At 35.7% G+C, this 25,333-nt stretch overlaps 1 protein-coding gene across 4 annotated transcripts in view; it reads left to right on the top strand.

The window, feature by feature from the left end:
* Positions 1 to 25,333, top strand: part of dpp6a (dipeptidyl-peptidase 6a) — a 345,025-nt gene that overhangs the window by 241,564 nt on the left and 78,128 nt on the right. For all 4 annotated transcript variants that reach the window (XM_026200773.1, XM_026200772.1, XM_026200774.1 and 1 more), the window contains one exon: positions 11,198 to 11,296. In XM_026200773.1, coding sequence (XP_026056558.1) covers positions 11,198 to 11,296 — 99 coding nt within the window. The remainder of the gene's footprint in view (positions 1 to 11,197; positions 11,297 to 25,333) is intronic.

The following is a 25,333-nucleotide window of genomic DNA, read 5'->3' as shown; positions in this document are numbered from 1 at the left end:
TTGCTGTAAACGAGCCAAAAAAAGTCTCTTTTGGCCAAAGGCAGGAAAACTGTTACAATAAAATGTTGTATAATTCAATTCAATTCAATTCAAGTTTATTTGTATAGCGCTTTTTACAATACAAATTGTTACAAAGCAACTTTACAGAAAATTATGTTTCTACAATATTTAGTAGTAGCTAGTAGTTTGTGCACATTTGCCAGGATTTTAGAAAAAATAAAAATAATAATAATAATACAAGACGTAGTCAGCTAGACGATGAACTATCAATATTATTAATTAAGTTATTATATGATTCAGTCACACATTTAGCAATAATTGTTAGTTCTGTTTGTTGATTCAGGGTTAGCATCATCTGAGGTCCTCTGAGGGTCAGCATCATCTCTTCTCAGGTGTTCTGGATCCAGACTGGAGCTTGTGTAAATCCTAGTTACATCCCGTGGCGAAACATAGAAACAAAATAGAGACATCATTAGCATAGCTGCTGATCCAACAAAGTAAAATTAGTTTAACCCAAGATAATGAATAAAAATGCACCTTTGATCAGATGCAACTATACTATAAGTAAAATACATTTACAATACATTACTTGTAAATATGCATAATTTACTGTTTGTTATAATATTACGTTGTACAATAGTATATGTAGCAAGTACAACAAAGACACTGTAACTAATTGTTTAGTGTCACTAAACTTGTGTATATATTGTTCTTCCACAGACAAAAATCTACATTAGAATTGTTAGGTTTCAGTGTTGTTCTCTGCCATCGAAATACAATCAAAATAAGCAGTGAATCTGTGGACAGAATGAGATTTAGCTCTCACTAGATGAGGAACTACTATAAAAACTACCATTTAACAAAAGTGTGTATGTGGGCAGGGAAGCCTGTTACTGGACAGTATAAATCTCTGTGTTCCCTTGCTCTCTAAAAGCCATAAAAATCTCCCAGCCGTGCTTTAATTAGTGTGCTGTGAATACTGGTTTGCCTTCATTAAGCTAGAAGGACCAGTCTTTGAGAAACTAATTGAGGAGTTTTGTCAGTTCCCACACATTAACGTTTTACTCGAATAAACCAGTGTAAAGTCTTTTAATGGGAGGCACAGATTGAGATGTGACACCCTGTGTAATTTGTTTTCTGTCTGTGAGCTTTTGTGTGCTTGTGTGTGTTTGTTGTCACATCCTCTTTTGTCCATTTGGACACCTTGTCTAGCTGCAGTCCTTTACTTCATGTCTGTGCTGTATCTAAACTGGAGCAGGGGATGGTTCAGGCAGTCAGGCTAATAGAGGAAGAGAGAATGAGCACAGGCCATAGAGACTGAGCAGGTGGCATCTCTAGCTTGAGTCCTGACACCTCTCCAAAACTGCGGGACACAGGACAGCGTCTCAAAGATCTCTACAGACTGCTGCATGTCTGTAAACCAGGTCACTTACATAAGTGCACCTGATTTATCCAGGAAAGGCACATTGCAAATAATCCTGTTCTTGAGGTCAACATCATTCACAACACATTTTTCTTCTGAGAGAGGTATTAAAGAGAGAAACAGGATGTTTAGTGATAAAAACATGTAGGGTGGGATTTTATTCTTCATGAATTGATTAGAACATGGCAAGTGGTCTCTGACAGGTGGACAGAAGGATGGGGTTAAAAATAAGAGGGAATGACGCTTCAAATGGTTCAAAGGGTTTCTTCTTTCTTTCTTTCTGTCCTTGTTTTGTGTGTGTGTGTGTGTGTGTGTGTGTGTGTGTGTCCTTGAATTAATGGGAATGATAAATCATGCAGAAGACTAGAAACCTGTTTTAAGATATATAAACAGACACATTAAACTGATCAATACAGTAAAGATGTTCATAATGTTACAAATAGATTTCTATTTCAGATAAAAGTGGTTTTAATAAAAAAAAGCACAACCATTTTCGCCTAATGATGTTAACAGACTCTTGAAAATAAAGGTGCATCACAATGCCATATAATAAAAAAAAAAATTGTCTTAATGTTTCCATAAAACATCTGAACTTTAACGAAAAACGAAAGGTTTCATAAAAGGTTCTTTGTGGAGAAAGGTTTTTCAGATAAAAAAGGGAAGAAAGAGATGGTTCTTTAAAGAACCTTTGACTGAATGGTTCTTTGTGGAACCGAAAATGATTCTAATATGACATTGTGAACACCCTTTTAAGCACCTTTATTTTTTTAAGTATAATAGTAATTTAAAGCAGCAAATCAGAATATTAAAATGATTTCTGAAGGATCATGGAGCTGAAACTTCATCTTTGCACCACAGGATAATATATCATTTACAAATATTTCATAAATAGAAAATCATTGTTTTGCTGTAATAACATTTCCCACAATTATCAAATAAATGCATTTCTTTTGGTGAACAATAAACATTAAAACTCTTTTTCTAAAAAATAAATCCAACTTTAAAACCATTGCCTATCCCGTGACTCCCAGGAGGAGCCCCTGTGAGTTCACCATCCCCGCCGCTGCCCCGCTGATGAACAGTTCACTGTTATCCACACTGCCAGATACAAAATGCTCCTGACACCCTACCACACTCCATTGATGTTCCTCTGGATTTCCTCTAGCCCAAGTGTGTGTTTTTTTCTCAATCACCGCTGCTGTCTTGCTGTGACACGTCCTTTCTTTCATGTAACGGATAGGTTGATATGATGGGGCTCGATCAGTGCTTTGACTGGAAAACTGGGACAGGTCTTCTTTTATCCCAGCTTTAATATTACGTTTTTAGACTAAATATACTGTATCTGACTGAAGACTGATGTTTGACTGACACAATGACAGCTAATTGGACATGCCAGGGGAGCTTCTTTCTCTGAGGGTTTGTGATGGAAACTCCCTTTCCTCTGATTTCACAAATCTCTCAGGAACCGTTGCACATGGCGGCTTCATACCGGGGGGTCTGTCAGATAACCTTCCCACAGTTATTTCCGCTTCTCTGTCCTGTTGTTAGAGAAATTGCACTTTCCATGTGCGTAGAGATCAGCCAAGTCACCTTCTGACTCTCCAGGAATTTTTCAGTGCGACTGCCAGAGGAATTTTCACCCCTCAAAAAAAAAAAGTTATTTTAGACGCCTTTTAAATATTTTGCTGATATCTAAGCTGACAGCAGTGAATTGGATCAGTTACACCAGCCTCTCTCATGAATACTAACAATGTCAGAGTACATAGACAGTCCTGTGTGTACATCTTTCAAAGCACAAGATTCAATGAAAACATTGTCAGTGCATCAAAAATACAGATGGCCTTTAATAATTTTCCTCCCTCAGCATTCACGTTGCATTTTCACATTGGCAAATGATGAAATTAACGCTCTCTTCTTTTGCTCCACATCAGTGAAGCACCATCTATTAAGACAAATAATGAATCATGCGCTGAAATGGAAGGTCTTCATTTCCTTTTAATCGTTTCATTAACTTTGGGCCGAAGGGCTGACAAGTCGGATCCACATGTCTGTCAAACAAAGAGCAGTGCATATGAAATCAGCACAGTCTTACAGATAACACTGTGATCTTCTTAACCAACAAAAGTTTCTTTCATTCAGCCATTCCAACTCTTTGAAGTGAAGAACATCTCCCATTTTCTGTTGCTTATGAAAGCTCTTGCTGTTCTTTAATTAATGCCTGCGATTGTCCTAATTTAAATGTGTTCATCTACTTAGTCCTTATTTTCACCATTTTCTTGGTAATGGTTTTCTGGGAGAGGTTCTTCACCACTAATAATATTATGCAAAGACAATCATACGTGAATTTTACCATTTAAAAATTCCTTACACAAAAGCCTTACAATATATCTTCAAAGATGCAAGATATATGCAACATTGCATATTATACACATCATGCTATTTCTGCACTACTGTACATACCATATACATGCAGCATAGCACCGATTTAAGTAATATCTGTAGCACTTTATTTTACATTCCTGTTCCTCATGTACATACTATGTACATATTATAGTAATTACAATAACTATGTAATAACTAGGTACTAACCCTGAACCTACCCCTAAACCTAACCCTACCCCATGTAGTTACCTCGTTTTTCCAGAACTTTCTTAGATAAATACACTGTAAGTACACTATAAGTACTTTTTAGTACACATACTGTAAAATAAAGTGCAACCGTAATATCTGTTTGGTGAATAAACACTCATATTTGATCAGACTGCCAGAAAGTTGGACATTTTTAAACATTTTGATTTAAAATGCAACATTTATATACTTGTGCATAGTGTAAAATTAATTTAAATATGTATTGTACCATTTTGGGGTGGGTTAGCTTTTTAATGTTTTTTTAAATAAAAATAAAAAAGTCTCTTATGCCGCGTTTCCAACGAAATTACCCAGAACATTTGTACCAGGAACTTTTTTCCCCCCAGACCTTTTGTTTTCTGTGTTTCCACCGAGGTGTAAAGTACCGGGAAGATTAGGCAAATAGACTGGTGACATAGGTCTGCGCGCGTTTCTCAATACAAAGTACCGCTGATTTAAAAAAAAAAAAAAAAAAGTACGCTGATTTTGGACGTGCATCATCGGTAGTTAGTTCAGACTTTGTGCATTCGTCTTGGGAGTGTGATGTCCGCGACGACGCAAGTCCGGTAAATCTGTAAACAGCAGTGTACTTGATAACTTCAGTCAGCTCGTCTTGGCTACTGTAATTTTCCTCTCTGTATATTTACAATTAAACAAAATAGGATATCAAATACCACTGCATCCTTTGGTTTTCATTTAAGCATAATAACAGCTGCAGAAATGTACTTAGCCATTACAATGAAACTAAATATTATATAAATTTGTCTTTTTTATTTTCATTTTAACATATAGATAAATTGAATACAGACCAAAGAAAACCTGTTAGATTTACCCCGCAGCTGAATTATATTTTATGTTTAACCACTGAAGACACGTCAGAGCCAGCGGCACATATCAGACGGTCTATCCGAGGTGAGGGCTGCTTCTCGTCGGATAGATGATCACTGAGCTCCCGCTGATCACGTGGAGCTCACCGTCTCCGAGATCGGCGAAACACATTTTTAAATAGGCGCTGTCTTTATAAATAAACAACAGATTTGAGTTTTAAACAACTACATTCTCGCCTGAAATACTTTTAAAATTACATTTCATAACACAATAACAGTAATATTTTGAAAATGTTTATCCGAATAAATGGTGGTTGAACTCAACCAATGCTGCGTGAACTCAACCAATCAGCATGTTTAGCGCCAAAGTCCCGCCCCCGAAAGTTCCGGAACTTTAAAAAGGTACCACCTCGCCAGCAGGGACTTTCTGAGGGGCATTTTTTTTACCCGGAACTTTATTTAGTTCCTGGTTCCTGCGGTGGAAACACACCAAGTACCAGGCCAAAGTCCCTAGTTCCTGGGTAAAGTTCCTGCGGTGGAAACACGGCTTTAGACTCACCAAAACTGCCTCCATTTAGCCAAAATACAGTAAAAACAGCAATGTTGTGAAATATTATTCTAATTCAAATTCTTAAGGTAATGTGTACTAAATGTTTTTTTTTTTTTTTTTGTTTTTTTTTTTTTTTTGAGTAAACAGAATCATTCTGCTCTTTAAAGTGCAATATATCCAGTCACCAATCTGCATCCCAGTTCGCACTCTCCATACTATCAAGTGCGGTTCATGTGATTGCCTTCAAAATCATAGTGCCAGAAATGCTTGAATGGTAAACTGTTTCTGGCAGACGTAATTGTGCATCCATGCAGGGTTTTTGTTCTGCTATTACCCAAAACCCATTACGGAAAAGGGTGGAATTTCCGGCAAAATGCAGAGCCAAAACTGCCACAACATGTGCAAAATGTTTTTTTGTAATTCTCCAAATATCTTCTTCATTCACTTGCTGGAGTGAATAATAAAGGCCTAATACTGAGATTTTTGCGCTAAATGGCTGCTTATGGCAATGCACTTTGTAAATGGGCGTTTTCAGTGATGAATATTCATCTAGCTGTAATGGTGGGCAGCTCAGCTTTAATAGTGCAGAGTCCAGGCACGCTGCAGACTCTGTCTATAGCAGGCAGCCAGGCAGAGAAGCTTCCAGCTGGGCTCATTTCTCCTCTGTGCACCATGCAAGCTGTCAGCTCTAACACAGACACAGCAGCAGGGCATAAGACTTGAATATGCGTCCAAGACATTTCTTTTTTTGTCATTCTTTGAAATTCACTTGACTGAACTCATTGGCCTAATAGCTAAATGTTTCTGTAATGTGTCGGTTTACAAGCAGAGTTATGTTTCTGCTCACGTTTAAATGTTTCCTAGTATCAGCCTCAGGCAGCATTCCCACTGACCGCTCATGGGCCGCCCAGTGCATATTGCACACAAAAACGGTGGCCGACATCAAAAGCTTCTATCAGATTGCCTGGATTTTATGCAGCGTCTGATGCAGTTTTTATCAGCCCACCAGGAAACAAAAAAGTCGTGTTTACAAATTCTGCTACAGTGAGACTTCTGATACTACTACTACTACTACTTCTGATATGTTTTATTATCTGAGTTCTTTGAAATACTCTTTGTAATCCTGCTGATTTGAAAGACTTTACACAATTTACTATGATAGCTGACAGTATCATAAACTATTAACTCATAAATATCAATGTGTTTTTACCCATGACAGTTTAAAACCTTGCCTTGTCATAAAAAATTAATAACGAAAAAAAAAAAAACTTGACCCTGACACAGGTACACGATCATGTAGTCCTTTCATTGGTTGAATATTACTGTTAAGTTTTTAATACAAATTAAAGGAAATAAAGAAATAATAATGAATTTAGTCACTGAAATTCTTAAATTGTTTTATGCCAAATGGCACATAGAATTGTCAAGAATGTTTTTATTTCAATTCGTTTTTATTTTATTCATTTATTTATTATTTTTATTGTCAGTGGAATCACCCTGACATTTTTCCTATATCTTAGATTTGACCAAAAAAAATAAAAATGCTAATCACAGAAGAGGTTTATTCCATTCATTGTGTATTTGCATGGATTTGTATGCATTTTTCAATAGTTTTCCAAAAGTTTATGGCTTCAGATCTTTGTTGAGTCTATTAGGTTACCATTGCCATAAAAACCTGCATGGACGTATCAATAAGTTTTTTAACTATGATTTCCAGACCTTAAAAGGCGACGTGAGCTTCTAATCATGCGAATAAAACAATTAAAATAATTATTGTAATAATTATGGTATTTTATTTTTTTATGATTCATTTATGGCTATTAAACAGTGTTGGGCAGTAGCGCATTACTTAGCAACACTTCACTGTCATTTAATACCTTTTTTAGTAACAGAGTAATTTAACGTGTTATAATTTTAATTAGAGTATAGTAATTAGAGTATAGTTACAAGCCGAGTAGTCTATACGTTACTGCCGTGTTACATTGTTGACAGAATGCAGTGTTTTATAATCTAGAGATTGTAAAAGGATGTAGGTCTATACGCACTGTCGAGTCAAGTGCCAGTGGACTAGAGACCCGATCCCGCAAAACCCGATGCAACATCATTGCAGAAGAAGATGCACGAGTGCTGGTGGGAGAGGATGCGGGAGAACAATATGATTCGGAGGACTACCAAAAATAGAAATATCTAAACATAAAATATAAAAAACATAAATGGTTATTTATCTATTGCACAAATTCAACATGAACTAATATAAAATATAAACGATTAACTTTTTTTTTATTTGCAGAGTTTCTATTTAGGCTATAACACACGTTTGCAGTGTTGAGCAATGCAGTGCTGAAATTGCAATGTGTGCTCACAAATCCTCTCATTATAATACACGAATTGTAGACATAATGAAAGATTAATTATTCATATGTTTATTGTGTTAGAACAGAGATTTGTGAAATTGCGATGAACTGAGATGTCTATTAGAGATTATAAAAGCTGCGCTATTTGCTGGCATTCTGCCGAACCATGCACACAGCTGCAGCTTGCTTTAGTTAAAAATAACTGTTCTGTGAATGTTGATACTTTAATATAAAATATTTATTAGAAGCATGTAGCCTATGCTGGGATTTCATAAATTTAATGGAGAAAAACGTAACGTAATAGTAATGTAACTAATTTATTTTGAAATAAAGTAATCATAACAATAACATGATTACTTTTAAAAAGAGTAATCAGTAATTAGTAATTTGATTACATTTGCAGAGTAATTTGCCCAACAGTGCTATGACCATGATCCATGAACTACGACTTTTGTGACAGTCAATTACTAATTTGCTGTTTATTAATAGTTAGTAAGGTAGTTGTTAAATTTAGGTATTGGGTAGGATTAAGAATGTAGAATATAGTAATGCAGCATATGTGCTTTATAACTTTATAAGATAATCTTCAAATTTCCTGTCTAAATGGGCAGCTCTTGGCCAAAATAAGCTGCAGAATGGACCACGCTATAGTCCACTAGGCAGACTACATACTTTTTTTTTTTTTTTTTTCTCAAAAAGTATATTTCTGGGGGGTTCTGATGTTTGGTCTTTTGCACTCTACACATTTAGGATGTACAAATCTGCTCGCCCTGACTTCAAAGTGAAACAAATCAGAAATTGCCTTTTCTGCATCTCACACTGCATATGAAATGGGTCATATGCCAGACGAAAGCACTCTGTGATCCTATCTGATATGCAGAATTATGACTAAATAAATCAGGTTAGTGCTGGCATCAGCTGTAAATGCACAAAGCCTATTTTAATAATGAAACTTTCAATTGGTCTAAAGCAGAGCCTGGAGGGACGCCTGATTGTGTTTACTCCCATGTCCTACCTTTTTTTTTTTTCTTCTCTGCGGCAGTAGAGAATTGCACCCGGCCCACGCGTGAACCTGCACGAGTACACGAGTCAAAGTGACAGCCTAATATTAGTCAGAGCGAGATGAAGCACAAGTGAGTTGATAGATTCTTCCCCGCTTTCTCTGTCAAACACACTGAATACATTCTGGTGTTCATTCGCAGCTTATGGGGCTGTCATTTAATGCAAAGCTCTGCCGCCACATTCCTTCTGAATGCCTGCGATTTAAAATGGTTTTCCACTACGTCGCATGTTCGGTCTCTAGGTATTGATGTGGCGGTGAGTTGGTGCACTCGTGCTATGTGCTGAACGAATGAGTGGTAATGTCAAACAGAGGTTGCCTGAAGGAGGCGATCTTTGGGCCCTGAGCGCAGCGGTATGGCTGAGATAATGAGCCCAGGCACTGCTGGAAACTGGAACAGTCAGAACTTTCCAGTGCAGCGTTAAGAGAGAACTGTGGTTTTCACATCAAGCCCAGGAGCTGCAGTTGCCATTACCGAAGAGACTATCGTATCTTTTGGAGGAAAATCACCAGGCTGTCCTCTAAGAAAAACCTGTGAGCCAATTCAGCCCAATGCAGATACAGTTTGCTTCCCATGAACCTGAAAAGCTTAGAGTTTTTGACATGCACTGAGCAGAGGATTGAGGCGTGAAGATTGTGAGTTGCACCAAATAAACTTGGAGTCTTGGTGCTAAATGCACTGACTGGCATTTTCCAAACACTTTGTGAAGTTTCCAAACCTTTGCGAATCATTTATTCCAAGTCAGTGATTCAGCGCACATATTGAACCGTGAAAGTCATGTTTCTTATTCAACCCAGACTCATTGAAGATATGTGCTTGTGGTGATGTGGTGGTTCAGAATTCAAATGTCTGGGGAGTGTCGTTAAAAGGCTACACCAAACCCAACCCTAATGCTTTCTGATAATGCAAAAATACATTCACTGATGCAACCGTGTTATTTAAGTTTCCTTATACTGTATGTGGGTTTGAGCTGTAGAACTATAGTTTTAATGGGATTTTTACTGGAGCACTTTACCTCACAAGTGTAATGCCATATCAGTTGAGCTACCGAGCAAACCTAATAAATTAGAAAACCCATACATACTGTGTGAAGCTGTATATGTGACGCTAACTGATGTAATTGTGCGAATATTATGCCGCAAGTGTGCATGCGCGACCAAAATAAAAAATTTCTTATATAAATATGTTCTGACAGCGCATTTGCGTACCGACATGGTTGACAGCTGTTAATATACAATTACCATTTTAGAACACAAACTGTATTATATAAGTTTTATTTTCAACCTGAAAGCATAAATCTAGGCTATGCCATGCCGTTTTCAAAGCACAATGCAAAACTGTGACATTCATCCACTAACTCTCTTTAATCAGAAGCAGCGCTAAATCCAGAAGCGCGTATACTTGCCGGCAACCTGCAAAATAAATATTTAGCTGATTTTAAGTTTGAATATGATGAAAACACTTTTATTTATTTATTTTTAGATGCTTTTATCCAAAGCAACTTAAAATTGGGGAATACATAAAGCGATTCTTCTTAAAGAGGCAATTTACTGTAAAATACCTTTATTTGTATTTAATTGTGCCTTTTATTTTTAAAAGGCACAATTAAATGCCTTTTATTTTTTATAATATTATCACACTATTGTTTAGTTTGTTTAATATTTTATTTAAAAAAAAAATAAAAATAAATAAAATGAAGTGCAATAATATTATAACTATTATTAATTATTTTTTTTATAGTTATATTTAATGGGTCAAACTGTATGCAGTGTGAGGACCAAACCAAATCTCCAGGTTCTCTTATGAGAACCAGGCTGAAAAAATTATGTGCACCCCTGTCTATATAGTTGAATGAAAATCTGACATATGTTGAACATCTAAAATGTTGTTCTTGTAATACTTATTGGACATACAATGCAGTTAAATGCAGAGCACAAATTCTGAGTATGGGTCACCATACTTGGCTGAAAGTCACTTCACTTCACATACTACTCGGCTCACATAATACTATATAGTATGGAAGTAATCAATTTAATACATTTATAGAAATTGTAATGACACATTTGTATAATAAAAAGGAAGAGTAATGGTTAATATTCAGTTTTTGGCCCAATTACCTAACTCTCAATAAAACAAACAAGTCCTACAAATTTAATACACAAATACAGACACTTAATATTTTGTAGTATTAGATTATTTTAAATTATATATGATAGATTAAAGTAAAAAAAAAAAAAAGTGATTTGTTGTTTGGTGTTTGATGCATGATTGAGCTGAGTTTACCTTACATTTACACTATTCACATTAGCAGGCGTCACAAGTGTGTGTTTTCTGTTCTTTATTTCTCCCTATAGGTGAAGACGATAGCCTGGCCTTTAAGGGGAAAGTTACAGTGGAAGAAATCTTCAAGAAAGACTTCAAAGTTCATGACCCAAACGCTAAGTGGATCAGCAGTAAGTGCTCTCCTCAGCAGACATTTGATTTCCTCTATTCTGGTTCTTCCATTATCTGCCCAGTATCTGATACGATTGCAGAGATTATCTCAGCATTGAGTCACAAACGTACTATAATTCTCATTCTGCACATAATCAATTCTTAGAGGCAGTGAAATACAGGCTTGTGCATTGCTAATTTCCTCTTCAGCGTAAAAGAAAAGTATTGATTCCGTTATTTTATTTTTTCTCTCTCTCTCTCTCTCTCTTTTTCCCAAAGTCCTGAATTTCAAACATTTGAGAATCAAAATCTTCCTGAAACCCAAATAAAGATGTTTTGGTTTAAAGAAGTACAGTAACAATTTCCAAGTACAGTGACTGAAAAAAGTATCTGAACATATATTAATGTCGCGTCTGGTTGCTTGTAACAACTTTAGATGACATAATCGTAACAAATGGGCTTTATTTTTAAGAAAGCATCAACATACTTCTCAAACAAAACATAAAAAAATTGGTTTGAAATTATAAATATAATGTTAAAAAATATTGTGATACTTTGTGGTTGTGAAATGTGTGCTGTGATCATCTGCAAGGACACCCGTGTGAACTTGAGAAATGATATTACGTGACATTCAGCCAAGTATGGTGACCCATACTCAGAATTTGTGCTTTGCATTTAACCCATCCAAAGTGCACACACACACAGAGCAGTGAACACATACACACTGTGAACACACACCCAGAGCAGTGGGCAGACATCTATGCAGCGATGCCCGGGGAGCAGTTGGGGGTTCAGTGCCTTGCTCAAGGGCACCTCAGTCATGGTATTGCCAGCCCGAGATTCAAACCCACAACCCTAAGGTTAGGAGTCAAACTCTCTACAGTCGATTTTTTTTTTTTTTTCAATTTATAAGGTTTCATTTGTATTAAATTCAGTTTGCTGAACATGAGTTGATTTGTCTTTATATGCAATTTCATAATTAATTAGTAAATAGTAATAGTAAATAGTAAATATGAAATAGTAAATAGTTTGTTCTTTAATTTATGTTTAAAGTTTACCACCGATTGTACTGACAAGCATTTAAGGGTAAATTAATAATGTAATGTCATTATACTGAAAATGATGATATGTGGTATTTATTTCAATATATATTTATGTAATATATTTAAATTTATTTGTAAAGACTTTTGTAGCGATGAAGTTGCAATTTATTTAATTTAATGTTTGGTATGTTTGTATAACTTCAAATGCAATATCAAATGCTAGACTATAGTTAAAATTATAATCAAATACTTTTACTGTAATTGTGATTGTGTACTTCTCTACTTCTACTTTAGAGCATGAAAACTACTATTAAATATATTTTATTTTAGATTTAGATTTAATTGATATTACAATATTTACAAGCAGATTTTTTAAATATACTTTTTAAGGTTACTCTATAAGTCACATTCATCACAATTAAGTAAAGAATTAAATAAATAAAAAATGTACTAGTGAATGAAATCTCAAACCCTTTGCAAAAATGGCTCAGAAAAGTTATGCAAGATTTCAGATGACCTGCTTTGATATGATTTCTTATGCAATAACCATTCAGGCTTGTTTAAGTGGGTCTGAAGGTTTCCAAATTGTTTTGGGGGAACTCTACAATACTGAATTAAGACAGAATGAGGGTGATAAAATTTTTGTGGACATGTGTCTGGATTATGATGTCTTTTACTCATGCAGACCGATGACTTGATGTGAACAGAGGGAGGATAGATTAATCAAGCAGTCTGATTTGGTTTGAGCTTCATTGAGCTGTCTCCTCTAATCAGCTGCTTGAGGCTGTGCAGATATGGAAGCTCTCTTCATGCACTAGTCTCAGCCACAAATGCTTTAGAGACAATTAAATGCATATTGCACACAAAATGGCAAAAAATCACTGAAGTTATTTATTTATGTCACTTAATTATTGTCTATTGTTGTGGTATCATCAATTTCAGATTTACTTACCCTTAAAGTCAGGATGAAATCACTGTGAACATTTAATTAATCCATGCATATATAGTGTATATATATATATTTTTTTTCAAATGTCTGGTGAAATGATAAACTTCTTGCTTGCGAAGGGATAGTTCACCCCACAATTAAAATTGTTGTCCTTTGCTGTACCAAAACTGCATGACTTCTTTATTATGTTTCCATGAAGTTACAATGAACAGGGTCTGAAGTTTTCCAGTTACAAAAAAGACACAAAAACACCTTTAAAGTGTAAAGTGATCTATGCCTTTTGGTATACTACATTCCAAATCTTGCATTTGGGAATGATAATGAAGTCACAATCATTTTCAAACATAACTTTGGCTGCATTAAAATCATTGTATGCAAGACAACCGAAACAGCAGTTATATACTGTAGAAATTATATATATAATAGAATAAATTCAATTAATATTGGACTATAATTTTCTGAGGCGGTCCCCCTGATTTGTGGGGACCCCCAAGATTCTATTTTGGCCCCTTGATTGTTTTCTTTATGTATGCTTCCTTAAGCCTCTATTTTTTAAAAGCATGGCTTGTACCATCACTGCTATGCAGACGATACTCAACTTTATTTGCCCCTGTAGCATAAAAATGGTGCAGACTCCCTCTGTGCCTTTCCGATGTCAAAACCTGGATGTCTCTGAATTAAGAAAATATAAAAAATATAAATGAGAGTAAAACAGAGATCACTGTGTTTGGCTCTTCTGAAGTCCCCAACATTTCATATGAATTCTGGTGTTTTATCTTCTACAGTTAAATCATTGTAAAACAAACTTAGTGTCTTTTTTGATAAATTTGAATAAATGTAGTTGTCAAATCAAGTTTTTAACAATTAAGAATATCAGCTAAAGTGAAGACCTTCATTTCAAGCACTCTGAAACTGCAATTCATGCTTTTATTTCTTCTACAGTTGATTAGTGTGATTCCCTGTGTCTGGGAATAAACAGTTCTTCAATCTCTCCAAATGGTCCAAAATGCGGCTGCACATCTTTTAACCAGTGTTCATAAAAATGAACATATAACTCCTTATGTCTATACATTGGCTCCCAGTACACTTTAGAATTGATTTTAAATGGCTTTTGCTTGTTTTTTAATGTTTAAATGGCCTTACTCCCCTTTACCTTTCTGACCTGTTTGTGTGAATAATATCATCCGGAAGGAGCTCTTAGTTCTGCCAGCCACAGTTTGTTAACTGTTCCAAGGTCAAAATTTAAATCTAGAGGTGATTTTGCCATAGCTGCACCTAAAATTTGGACACGTTAACAATCCATATTAGAACTGCACCAACATGACATGTTTTCAAATCAAAGTTAAAAATGTATCTCATCACTATAGCCTATGACTTGTGATGTCCGTCTGAAGTTTGCTTGGTTTATATATGTTTTTATAAGTCATTAACAACATTATAAAGTACATTAGTCAACTGTTTGTTGTTTTTAATTGTGCTTTAAATGAATTGAGACTTGAGAATATATCTGACATGCAAGTCAACAAAATCTATGTCACTCAGTTTGTAGATGTTGTGACGCATTTAAAGCAGCACAGTGATGATAATTTCACTCATTACAATTTTGTTCATGTTCCTGCATTACAGCTATATGGAGGCATGAGCAGACCCTCATCACTCTCACACAGGAACATTAACTCAGCGCTCACAGTCATTCATCTCATCTGGCTTTGATTCATAACATAACAAAGCACAGTTCACCGCCTAGCAAGCGGGTGGAGTAATTTAGCTGGAAATTATGGCACAATGTCTCTGCTCTCATATTGATTGATGCTCTGCCCATTTTTTCACACCATCATTTTAGCTCGTTATCGTTCACGTCAGTCCAGCAAAGGTAAACAGATCTGTCAGAAAGTAATGAACTGAAAGGTGATGAGAAACCTCTGCCTCTTTGCTTCAATAATGATTTTTAGAATTTCAAATACTGTTCTTTCTTATTTCCACATTTGCCTTTTTGTATTAAATGTTTGTTGTGTTATTTTTAGAATCACTGTGGTTAATGTGGTACTTTTTAAGTTTACACCATTTATGTCATTGTTACTTTTTAAAAAAACTTTTTTATTTAATTAGTAGTATTAAAAAATCTGTACAAAATAGTTAACAAATATATATATATATATATATATATATATATATATATATATATATATATATATTCACTGCTTTTATTAATCTTGTTAAATGTTTCTTTCTGTGTATACTAATACATCACTATAAACATGAAATATATATATTTTTAATATATGCAACATTATCGTTGCCAATAGCCTTGTGGGCAGCCCACAACATGCGGCATGCTTACTCTTTGGTCACGCTTCGGTCATCCAAAGTTTGAGTCCTGGCTTGCTGATCTTTCCCGATCCCGTTTAACTTCCTATCCTCTCTACATTGTCCTATCAAATTAAAGACAATAAAAATAAATATTTAATGTAAGTTAAATATTTAGTTATTAGCATTATTAGCATTATAAGTTAACAATGAAGAATAGTACCTATTTCAAAATCATCTTCAGTGATCTGTCCATCAGTGATCTGATTTGTGAATGTTCCTAAAATCTCCTAATATAGAGGTGCTTCTCAAGAAATTACAACATTACAATGTTGTGGAAAAATTTATTTCAGTAATTCAACTCAAATTGTGAAACTTGTGTATTAAATAAATTCAATGGACACCGACTGAAGTAGTTTAAGTTTTTGGTTCTTTTAATTGTGATGATTTTGGCACACATTTAACAAAACCCCACCAATTCACTGTCTCAACAAATTAGAATATGGTGACTTACCTGGGCTAAGAAGAAGAAGAACTGGACTGTTGCCCAGTGGTCCAGTCAAGTCCTCTTTTCAGATGAAAGCAAGTTTTGTATTTCATTTGGAAACCAAAGTCCTAGAGTCTGGAGGAAGGGCGGAGAAGCTCATAACCCAAGTTGCTTGATGTCCAGTGTTAAGTTTCCACAGTCTGTGATGATTTGGGGTGCAATGTCATCACTGCACCCATTTACCAAGAAATTTTGGAGCACTTCATGATTCCTTCTGCTGACCAGCTTTTTGAAGATGCTGATTTAATTTTCCAGCAGGAAATTAATTTAATACACAAGTTTCACAATTTTAGTTGAATTATTGAAACAAATGAACTTTTCCATGACATTCTAATTTATTGAGATGCACCTGTAATTAGTGACACCCTCTACACTGCTAAACAAGTCTCTTATTTACATTCTGATTTCATTGTTAAAGGAAAGTTTTCTTGAGATCTTCACTACAATGCAACCTTTGATGCCAAAAGTGTAGTTCTAAATATAAGGCAATAATAGGTGTGGCAGTGGCTCAGTGGTTCATGTAGGCTGTCTACAAACCGGAAGGTTGGTGGTTCAATCCCCACCTGACCAAGTGTCGAGGTGTCCTTGAGCAAGACACCTAACCCCAGCTGCTCCCGACGAGCTGGATGGCACCTTGTATGGCAGACACCGCAGTCGTTGTATGAATGAGTAGTGTGAATGGGTGAATGTGAGGCAAATTGTAAAGCGCTTTGGATGGCCATGTGGTCTGTTGAAAGCGCTATATAAATGCAGTCCATTTACCAATAATCAGCACTTTTCATTGTATAATGAACTGAATAAAGACAACTTATATAAAGTGTGTGCAAAAATAAAAACTTTGCTTTTGCTCATAAAATTGGCATGTGGACAGGGCCGTTTCTAGCCAATTTGACAGGCAAAATCCCTATTATAAAGACTTTTTTGTATTTATCTGTTTTTTGTTAAGTTGTTTTGTCTTTTCTTGAAACATTGATTTAAAGTGTCGGTTATTGCATTATTATTTCCGTCAAACCTATAAAACCCTTTGTTACCCCAAACTACATATAAAAGCCTGATCATCAGTGGCATAAAAGTAATCAATGGAGCTACTTAATACTTTGCTACTCATTAATGCGTGAACTTCCCCTTTAAATAACGTGATGCTCTGCCTTCTATGTGTATGCCACTGCTCCCTTTAAGTGCTGTTAGAAGTGAATGAATTGATTCAGCATTTCAACATGTGAATTAGCTAATTTTATTATAAAAATATGTTTTTAATTGGCTATTAAAGTTCACATGGGAATAATGCATTGGAAAACAAAAACAAACATTTTCTGGACAAATCTCGCAGAGACTTTGCATGCAACAATCAGTCAGCAATTGACAGCACACTGATCCAGCGGCATACAAGCATCATCAGATTGACAGTACTCTAGCCCAATAGTGTTGGGGGATGCAGTGGGGGCGGAAGTCATATTTCAGGGTGATCATCCCACTCTTTAACACAACCCTGCTAAAACTATGAGTGCTCATTGGCACCCCTTCAGCTGGTGGCACCCTAGGCGACTGCCTAGCTTGCCTATGCATAGAAACGGCACTGCATAGACAGGGTGTTACAGTGATGCAGTGTGGACAAATTACAGACTTCCTATTAATAAATGCAGCTGTTCATGCTGCAAACTCTGTGATAGCTACACAGGGGTTTATTAATTGAATGCAGACTGTGTCGAGAAAACAAACACAGGGGTCTCTTCAAATGGGCAAGAAAATACATTTTCAATTTTGTAATTTCCATGTTCCATTTTGGGTACACTAATCATATTTTTGGCAATCTACAAAATTAAATAGGGCAATACAATTTTGTATTTTTGTAATAAAATAAAGGAAACAGTAGGAAATGTAGGATATGACATGGTTTGTCACCATTTTAATATGATTATGCGGCTCCCCCATGACTCACCTGCGGTGAAATCATAAATGTATGTAAAGACTTTGGCCCTGCCACACTCAATTAGACAAAGGAAAGAGCACTGCTCTGGCCATCATTGGCTGATTATTTGATCTTCGTTAAAGTGTCAGAAGCACTTAGCTGGGCAGATCCACAGAAAGCAGGGCCCATAGTTCCTTTTTGGAACATTAGCTATTACTTGATTTCAAAGGACAGGCCAGAAATTGAATTTTTTAATACAGAGTTATCGCAGAATATGTTTCCCCTTTTATTTTTTTGGCCAAAGAAATTTTCCCAACTCATCAATCAAAGTCAGAACGTCACAGCTGATGCAGCTCATACTGAATCAATCTATAAATGAATCAATGATACAGGTAATTTATTTACACAGGCAAAGCCTTTCTCTCCCTCTAGCTTCTCCATCCATCGACCACTTGCTTCCATCACAGAAATCTAGTGTTTTCAGAAGTGCTCTGGTAGTAAAACTCTGACAAAGGAAAACAAATAGAACACTTGGATTTCTTAACTGCCTTCAAGGAAACTTAGTCTATTATAAAGAAATAGGATCAAATTCAATCCAGGAAATAAAAGCTCATGACATCCCTCTGATAGGGTTAGTTCATCCAAAAAGGATCAAAAGAAGCTCAAATGTATTTCACATATTCCAAGGCATCAAGCAAGCATCAAATTTGTGCTTCCATTGACCATATTTGATATCCGCTATGCATGTGCATTGATCAATTGTGTGAAAAAAAGTGTAAATAAATCTGTTCATCATATAAAGTGATCGTTTAGTTGAAGAAGACTTGCTGCTTGATTACTTTTATATCATGATATAATTCAATTCAAGTTTCTTTGTATAGCGCTTTTTTCAATACATTTCATTGCAAAGCAGTTTTACAGAATTAAGTTTCTTACAAAATTAAGTTTCTACAATTTATTTAGTAGTAACATGTTAGTGTTGACTATGTTAAATTATTGTACATATGGCAGAAATGTAATTCAGTTAATGACGTAATCAAACAGATGATGAACACTATTAACAGCAATGATTATACTTTTTGAAAATATACTTCAGAGGGATGAACACAAATGGTTGGGAAATATAAAAAAAAATGTTGTCATATGTGTTCTGAAGATCAATATAAATCTTATAGGTTTGGAGCGACACAAGGGTGAGCAAGTGATGACATAGTTTTCATTTTTGTGTGAACTAACCCTTTAAGATCTGCCTTGAATCATTTTTGCCATCATGAATCATCTTTTGCCAAGCCATCTTACTGTAAGCTGTTGTCCTCCAGCGTTCCTTATCCCACTGTTCTGTCCTCTATCTCCCTTTGGCTGTAATAGACTCACTGATTTTGATTCTGTCTGCCTGCCCCCATTATGATTGTACTAAAACAGCTATATAATTGCATAATTAGTGGAGCCCATTGATCTGCCTCTCTATCTAGGAGTCTAAATCAAACAGATACATCATCGACATTACTCAACACTCGCAATGAGAAATTAAACTGAGCTAATGCCTGCTGTGGCCTAAACCATCTGGTTCCATTTTAATGGCCCACCCCTGTGTCCTTAGCCTAAGCAGCCACGCGGAGCTTGACGTGTGTACAAACTGAATGCTGTTAAGCAAACAAGAGTGTGATTGGTGGAGTATATGTCTTTTAACCTTCATGGGAGCAATCGACTTGACTTATATGATAATTTGTTGAAGTTAGCAGCAAGCTCAAACAGACCAGCAACCCCAGTGGCAAAACTCTCCATGCCATCAGAGTTCACTGAGCAAAAACAACGGCCCTGTGCTGAGAGATATGTACAGAATTCTAATGATGCTGTATGTTAAATAATTTGCATTACAGTTATTATCTAAAATATTTATTTGATCTGTTATTAAGAAAGCATTTATAAGCTGTTCCAAAACCTAGTGAGCTGGCTACTTTGACAGTATTTTCATGGGTACACTACTGACAGATACTGTTCCAAAAGGTGGGATTGCGCATATTCTTCAAACAGCAATGCCAGATTCCAATGCATTGGGTTCACTGAAAAAAAATAAAAATACAATACAACCCTTGATTATATTTCAGTTTTTAAAAAATTGGCCAGTTTACCCAATATTTGTGTGTGTGTGTGTGTGTAATGGATGTTTTTGAGAGTTGTATGCTTTTTATTTTATTAGGTTAGCAGCATGTTAAAGGTGCCATATGCAAAAATTGAGGTAAAAATATCCATAACATGACCTACACCCATCAAAAGAATGAGAAGAAATAAGGGTGATGATGTCATTAAAATAATGTCAAGTTATAGTGCTGCAGAGATATCAACCTTAATTAGCATTAGCATTACTAGCCCCGGCCCGACAGATGTCGTAATACCAGTTTCGGCCATGGGAGGCGGTATGCGGGCAACATAACCACCAGCCAACCTGCAATACACGAATAACTCGCACGGCTTGTGGGCATACCTGAACCTGATGTCAATCATGTGGAAAGTACAGCCCAGTACTTCATTTCAGTTCAGGGAAGAGAGAGAAAGGATGGCTCAAGCCCTTGGCAAGAGACCACCACCCGCTACAGGGAAACATCCGCGCTCGGAATCACAAATCAAATCCGATAAGAAAAGGAGTCCGAACTTGCAACATTTATTTTGGATTGGTAAGTTAGATGCTGTTAGTATTTCGCTAGAAGTTTGTTTTATATGTTTATGTATTTGTTTTCGGGAAGTTATAACATAATGTATCGAAGGCTGTTCGATAAACGTGCTAATGTTAGCATGGCTAACCGTAGCTGCATTTGATAATTAGCTAGCTATAAGTTACCCATTTTATTATATCATAACTAACCTGCTCTGTCTAGTCTGTTGGTCTCCGTGTCCTCTTTGCTTCGTGGTTTTTCTGTGCGTGAAAAAAATTGATGTGTGGTGTGAAAGTGTGTGAAAAGAGTCAATTGCGTGTGTCTCACGGTGAATGCATTGGTTTTCGGATCACCAGTAGTTCTTTCGGACAGTTTGATTCAATAAACCAATTGAAGAAAACGGTTCACCGGTTCATTTACACTCAACGTAATGGCGTCATTGGCGATGATTGCTTTTCATTCAAGCCTTCGGTTTACCCACACTCATAACATTAGCACAGAATCAGTTCAGAATCAATCATCAAAAGAATCAGTTTGGTTCAGACGCTGTGTGTGTTGGTCTGCTTCACGCTGAATCACACATGTGCAGTATCATCAGCTCCTCGGTTCTCTAATCGGACACGTCTGACAGAAACGGTTCTTGACTCGAGAACGAGTCAGTCTATTGATCGTTATCTTGGTCCGGTCAGTGTTCATCTTCAGTTCTCTCTTCACAGCAGTTCAGTAAGTGTACTGTTTGAGTACATTAATTAATCCGGGATATTGGTTTGTTTTAACTCAGAGGGAGTGTCAGCCATATTAAAAATGTTAACAGCTTAAGGCATTTGTGGATTAATGCTTATTGGAGACGTGAACCATTTTAAACGATTCAGTTTGATTTGGTGAACTGGTTCAAGAAGTCCCGGTTACATCGAATGATTCATTTGCAAACCGGATATCACTACACTGTTGTGTTTTTCAACTCTTTCACAACAGACACGGAAGGGAAGAAGTTTTTGCTATTTTTGACCAAAATTTATTTTCGGTGCTTCAAAAAATCCTACCCGACCCTCGGATGTTACATGGATCATTTTGAAGATGTTTTTCTTACCTTTTATGGACATTTACAGTATACCGTGCACACAGTTTCAATGGAGGGACTGAGAGCTCTCGAACTAAATCTAACATATCGTAAACTGTGTTCTGAAGATGGTCTTACGGTTTTGGAACGAGATGAGGGTGATTTATTAAAGGGGGGGTGAAATGCTATTTCATGCATACTGAGTTTTTTACACTGTTAAAGAGTTGGATTCCCATGCTAAACATGGACAAAGTTCCAAAAATACTCCTTCCGGTTTGTCACAAGTTTTTTTCGAGTATGGCTCTGTGTGACGTTAGATGGAGCGGAATTTCCTTATATGGGTCCTAAGGGCACGTCTGCCGGAAGATCGCACGCTCCCGTATAGCAGAGCACTGAGAGCACAACAGACGTTCACTGATCAGAGCGAGAGCGTCGCGAAATGTCACAAAAGGAGTGTGTTTTTGGTTGCCAGGGCAAGACAACCCTGCACAGATTACCAAAAGAGAAACAGCATTAAGGGACCAGTGGATGGAGTTTATTTTTACAGAGCATCAACGTAGCTCTGCAAGTGTTTGTGTTTGTTCCCCTGCATTTCGAAGATGCTTGTTTTACAAACAAGGCCCAGTTTGACACCGGATTTGCACATCGTTTATTTTTTAAGGATAATGCAGTCCCAACGAAAAAGGGTCACGATCGTGTGTTGGAACCGCAAGCGGTGAGTAAAACTGCTTCAAATATCTCTGTGTTGTTAACTTAGCTATCGGCGCGTAAGCACATCAAGTAAACAACATGCGATGTTGTCATCAAACTGCACTTTTTCCACATGTACAGCTTAAAAAAAAAAAGACGACAAAGTGGAACTTAGTCATTTTCCAAAATCGCTAAGCAAATATATACAGTTTCAGTACATACCACATAGAGACGTTGTTGCTGATGCTGCTCTTGTTAAATTTCAGCCTCCGGATCTGTGTCACAGCTTCCAAATGCTCTCAACGCAAAAGCCTACTGGCGCTCGTGATTCTTTAGCTCCGCCCACACGTCACGCCTCCAGCTGGTCGTGTTTTTCCAGGAAAAATCGGTACAGACTATTTTTCTCTTATGAATATAATAAAACTAAAGACTTTTTGGAGTTGTGAAGGATGCAGTACTACTCTATAGGTACTCAAGATTAACAGGATATTGAGTGAAAACGAGCATTTAACCCCCCCTTTAATGACATAATTTAAATTTTTTGGTGAATTAACCCTTTAAGTTGGTTATGTTCATAGTATGTATATGCATATTACAGTATATATTTTAAGTGTTCAATACTATCATGTAATTTATTGGTTTTTATATTTTATTTGAGCCAATTATTATTGCCTTATCGTTAGTTTATATATAAATAGTCATACTAAATCCTGGTTTTTCACTTAAGTCTTTTTGTGTTACTAAAAAAAATGCAGACCTCTACAACTCAATTTTTTCTTTTGACTGATTACATCTAAACTTTTCAAATGGCTTGACTGAATTTGTGTGAATAAAATTTTCTAAATTCAGCTATGCCAATTGAAAAAATGTAGAGTTTTGAGAATATTTGAGTTGGCAAGGTTTTTTTTTTTTTTTTACAGTGTACTCAAGTTGACCACAATAATCATTAGTTACAGCCCTAGATTAGGTCTAATATTTCTATATACAACTGCATTGTTTTACTTTTTGCAATTAAAAGACATTCGAGATTTCATCAAAATATTATTACAATATTGTCACGTTCTAGTGAACCAAGTATCTGTATTTTGTCTCATTTTGTGAGCTAAGTGCTAAGTGTCACCTCCCTAGTGTCGATAAGCGGTGATATAGCTCATCATTTCCAAGCATATGATACAGCTTTCATTCTTCAGGTCAATCATATATTCATGGAAAAAACTGGTTTGAATAAAGAACGTGATACCTTTGCCATAGTATCCTTTCAAATGTAAAAGTTGTCACAGTCTTTGCATGTCTTTGCATGTGCCGCCTGGCCCCACCCCCGGTGCTTTAACCCCTGCAATTTTTTGTTTAATTTTAGATATCTAAATTTAGATATCATTTTAGTTTGAGTAAAATTTAAAATAATAATAATAATAATAAATATTACATTATAAATTATAATGAAGAATAATGTAAAAAACTAAAAGGAACCTAAACATCAAAAAGACAGCATGTAAACATGAACATTGGTGTCAAATCAACGGCTTTACACAGGGTGAAAGATAAACAGAAACACAGACAGCAAAGAGAATGGTTTGTTATATTCATATGAAGTGTGTGATGCAGCTGCCAGCATGCATTTTCATAACTCTCTTGTTCTCTTTGTGTGTTGTCTGTGGGAGGTGACCTCTGCTCTTAATCAGCTCTCAATTAGATTAACTCTCACACCTCCTGTTATAGCCATATCACATGCAATTGATGCGTACACATCAATAAACGCGTTATGCATGGGGTAATGCTTTAGTGCGGTCAGATGTTTGGAGTCAGTTTTGGTTAATTTCAGTCACCTCTTTGCTGGTTATTCACTTGAACATTTGATAAAGGACAATAAATAAATAAGGGGTGGGGGTGGGGGGAGGTTGCTGTGACACAGTTCTTCAGTATTTTCTTATCTTATTTTAATGCATCATTCATCAGTGGAGTTTTTTGTGTGTGTGTGTGTGTGTGCTTCTATGCAACAATTATCCTGTTTCAAAAGACAAGCTAGACTTCTGTAAAAGATCAATTCAGTAAGCACCCGCCCAATATTTAAACAGCTTTACAGACTGAGCAGAGTGATTGACTTATAGAACATGGAGTTTCACTGTATTGGCTGGATGAGAATTATGGGGGTTGTTAATTGTATCGGTACACAGAGGTTAAGAAGGAAGCCCTGATCAAATACCTATGAGGTTAATGTATCCAGTGAATCATGTGCATCTTGGGACTGATTATCAGAGTTGATGTGTAATCATAGCCAGTGCATTCTATAAGAACATTGTTGATCTTTGCTACAGTGTGCAGGCTCCATAAATAGCAGCCAATATTTTGTAAAAAAAAAAAAAAAAAATAATAATAATAATAATAATTGGATTTGATGAGGATATAAAAATTATTGCCAGTTTTCCTGCAACTGTTTATATATATATATATATATATATATATATATATATATATATATATATATATATATATATATATATATATATATATATATATATATATATATATGTGTGTATATATGTGTATATGTGTTACCTGTAATACATATATACAATGCAAAATATGTTTTCACTGTCAGTAGGAAAATGTATTTATCCATTAGACCTTATTTGACCCTGACAGTGTGTTTCACATTTTAAGTTTTCAATACATTTACTTACATTTACATTTATTCATTTAGCAGATGTTTTTATACAAAGAAACTTAAAAAATGGGGATAATAGAATTACTCAAACCAACAAAAAAGAAACAATATGTAAGTGATAGACAAGTTCTAGTCTTTTTTATATTATTTTTTTTATAATAAATAGAAAGAATAAAAAAGAAAATACAAATAGAATAGTTACTTTTTATATAATGAAAAGAAAACAAGTAGAT

Source organism: Carassius auratus, chromosome 24 (genome assembly GCF_003368295.1).
Source record: "Carassius auratus strain Wakin chromosome 24, ASM336829v1, whole genome shotgun sequence".
NCBI lineage: Eukaryota > Metazoa > Chordata > Actinopteri > Cypriniformes > Cyprinidae > Carassius > Carassius auratus.
This window is presented reverse-complemented; position numbering and strand designations above follow the sequence as displayed.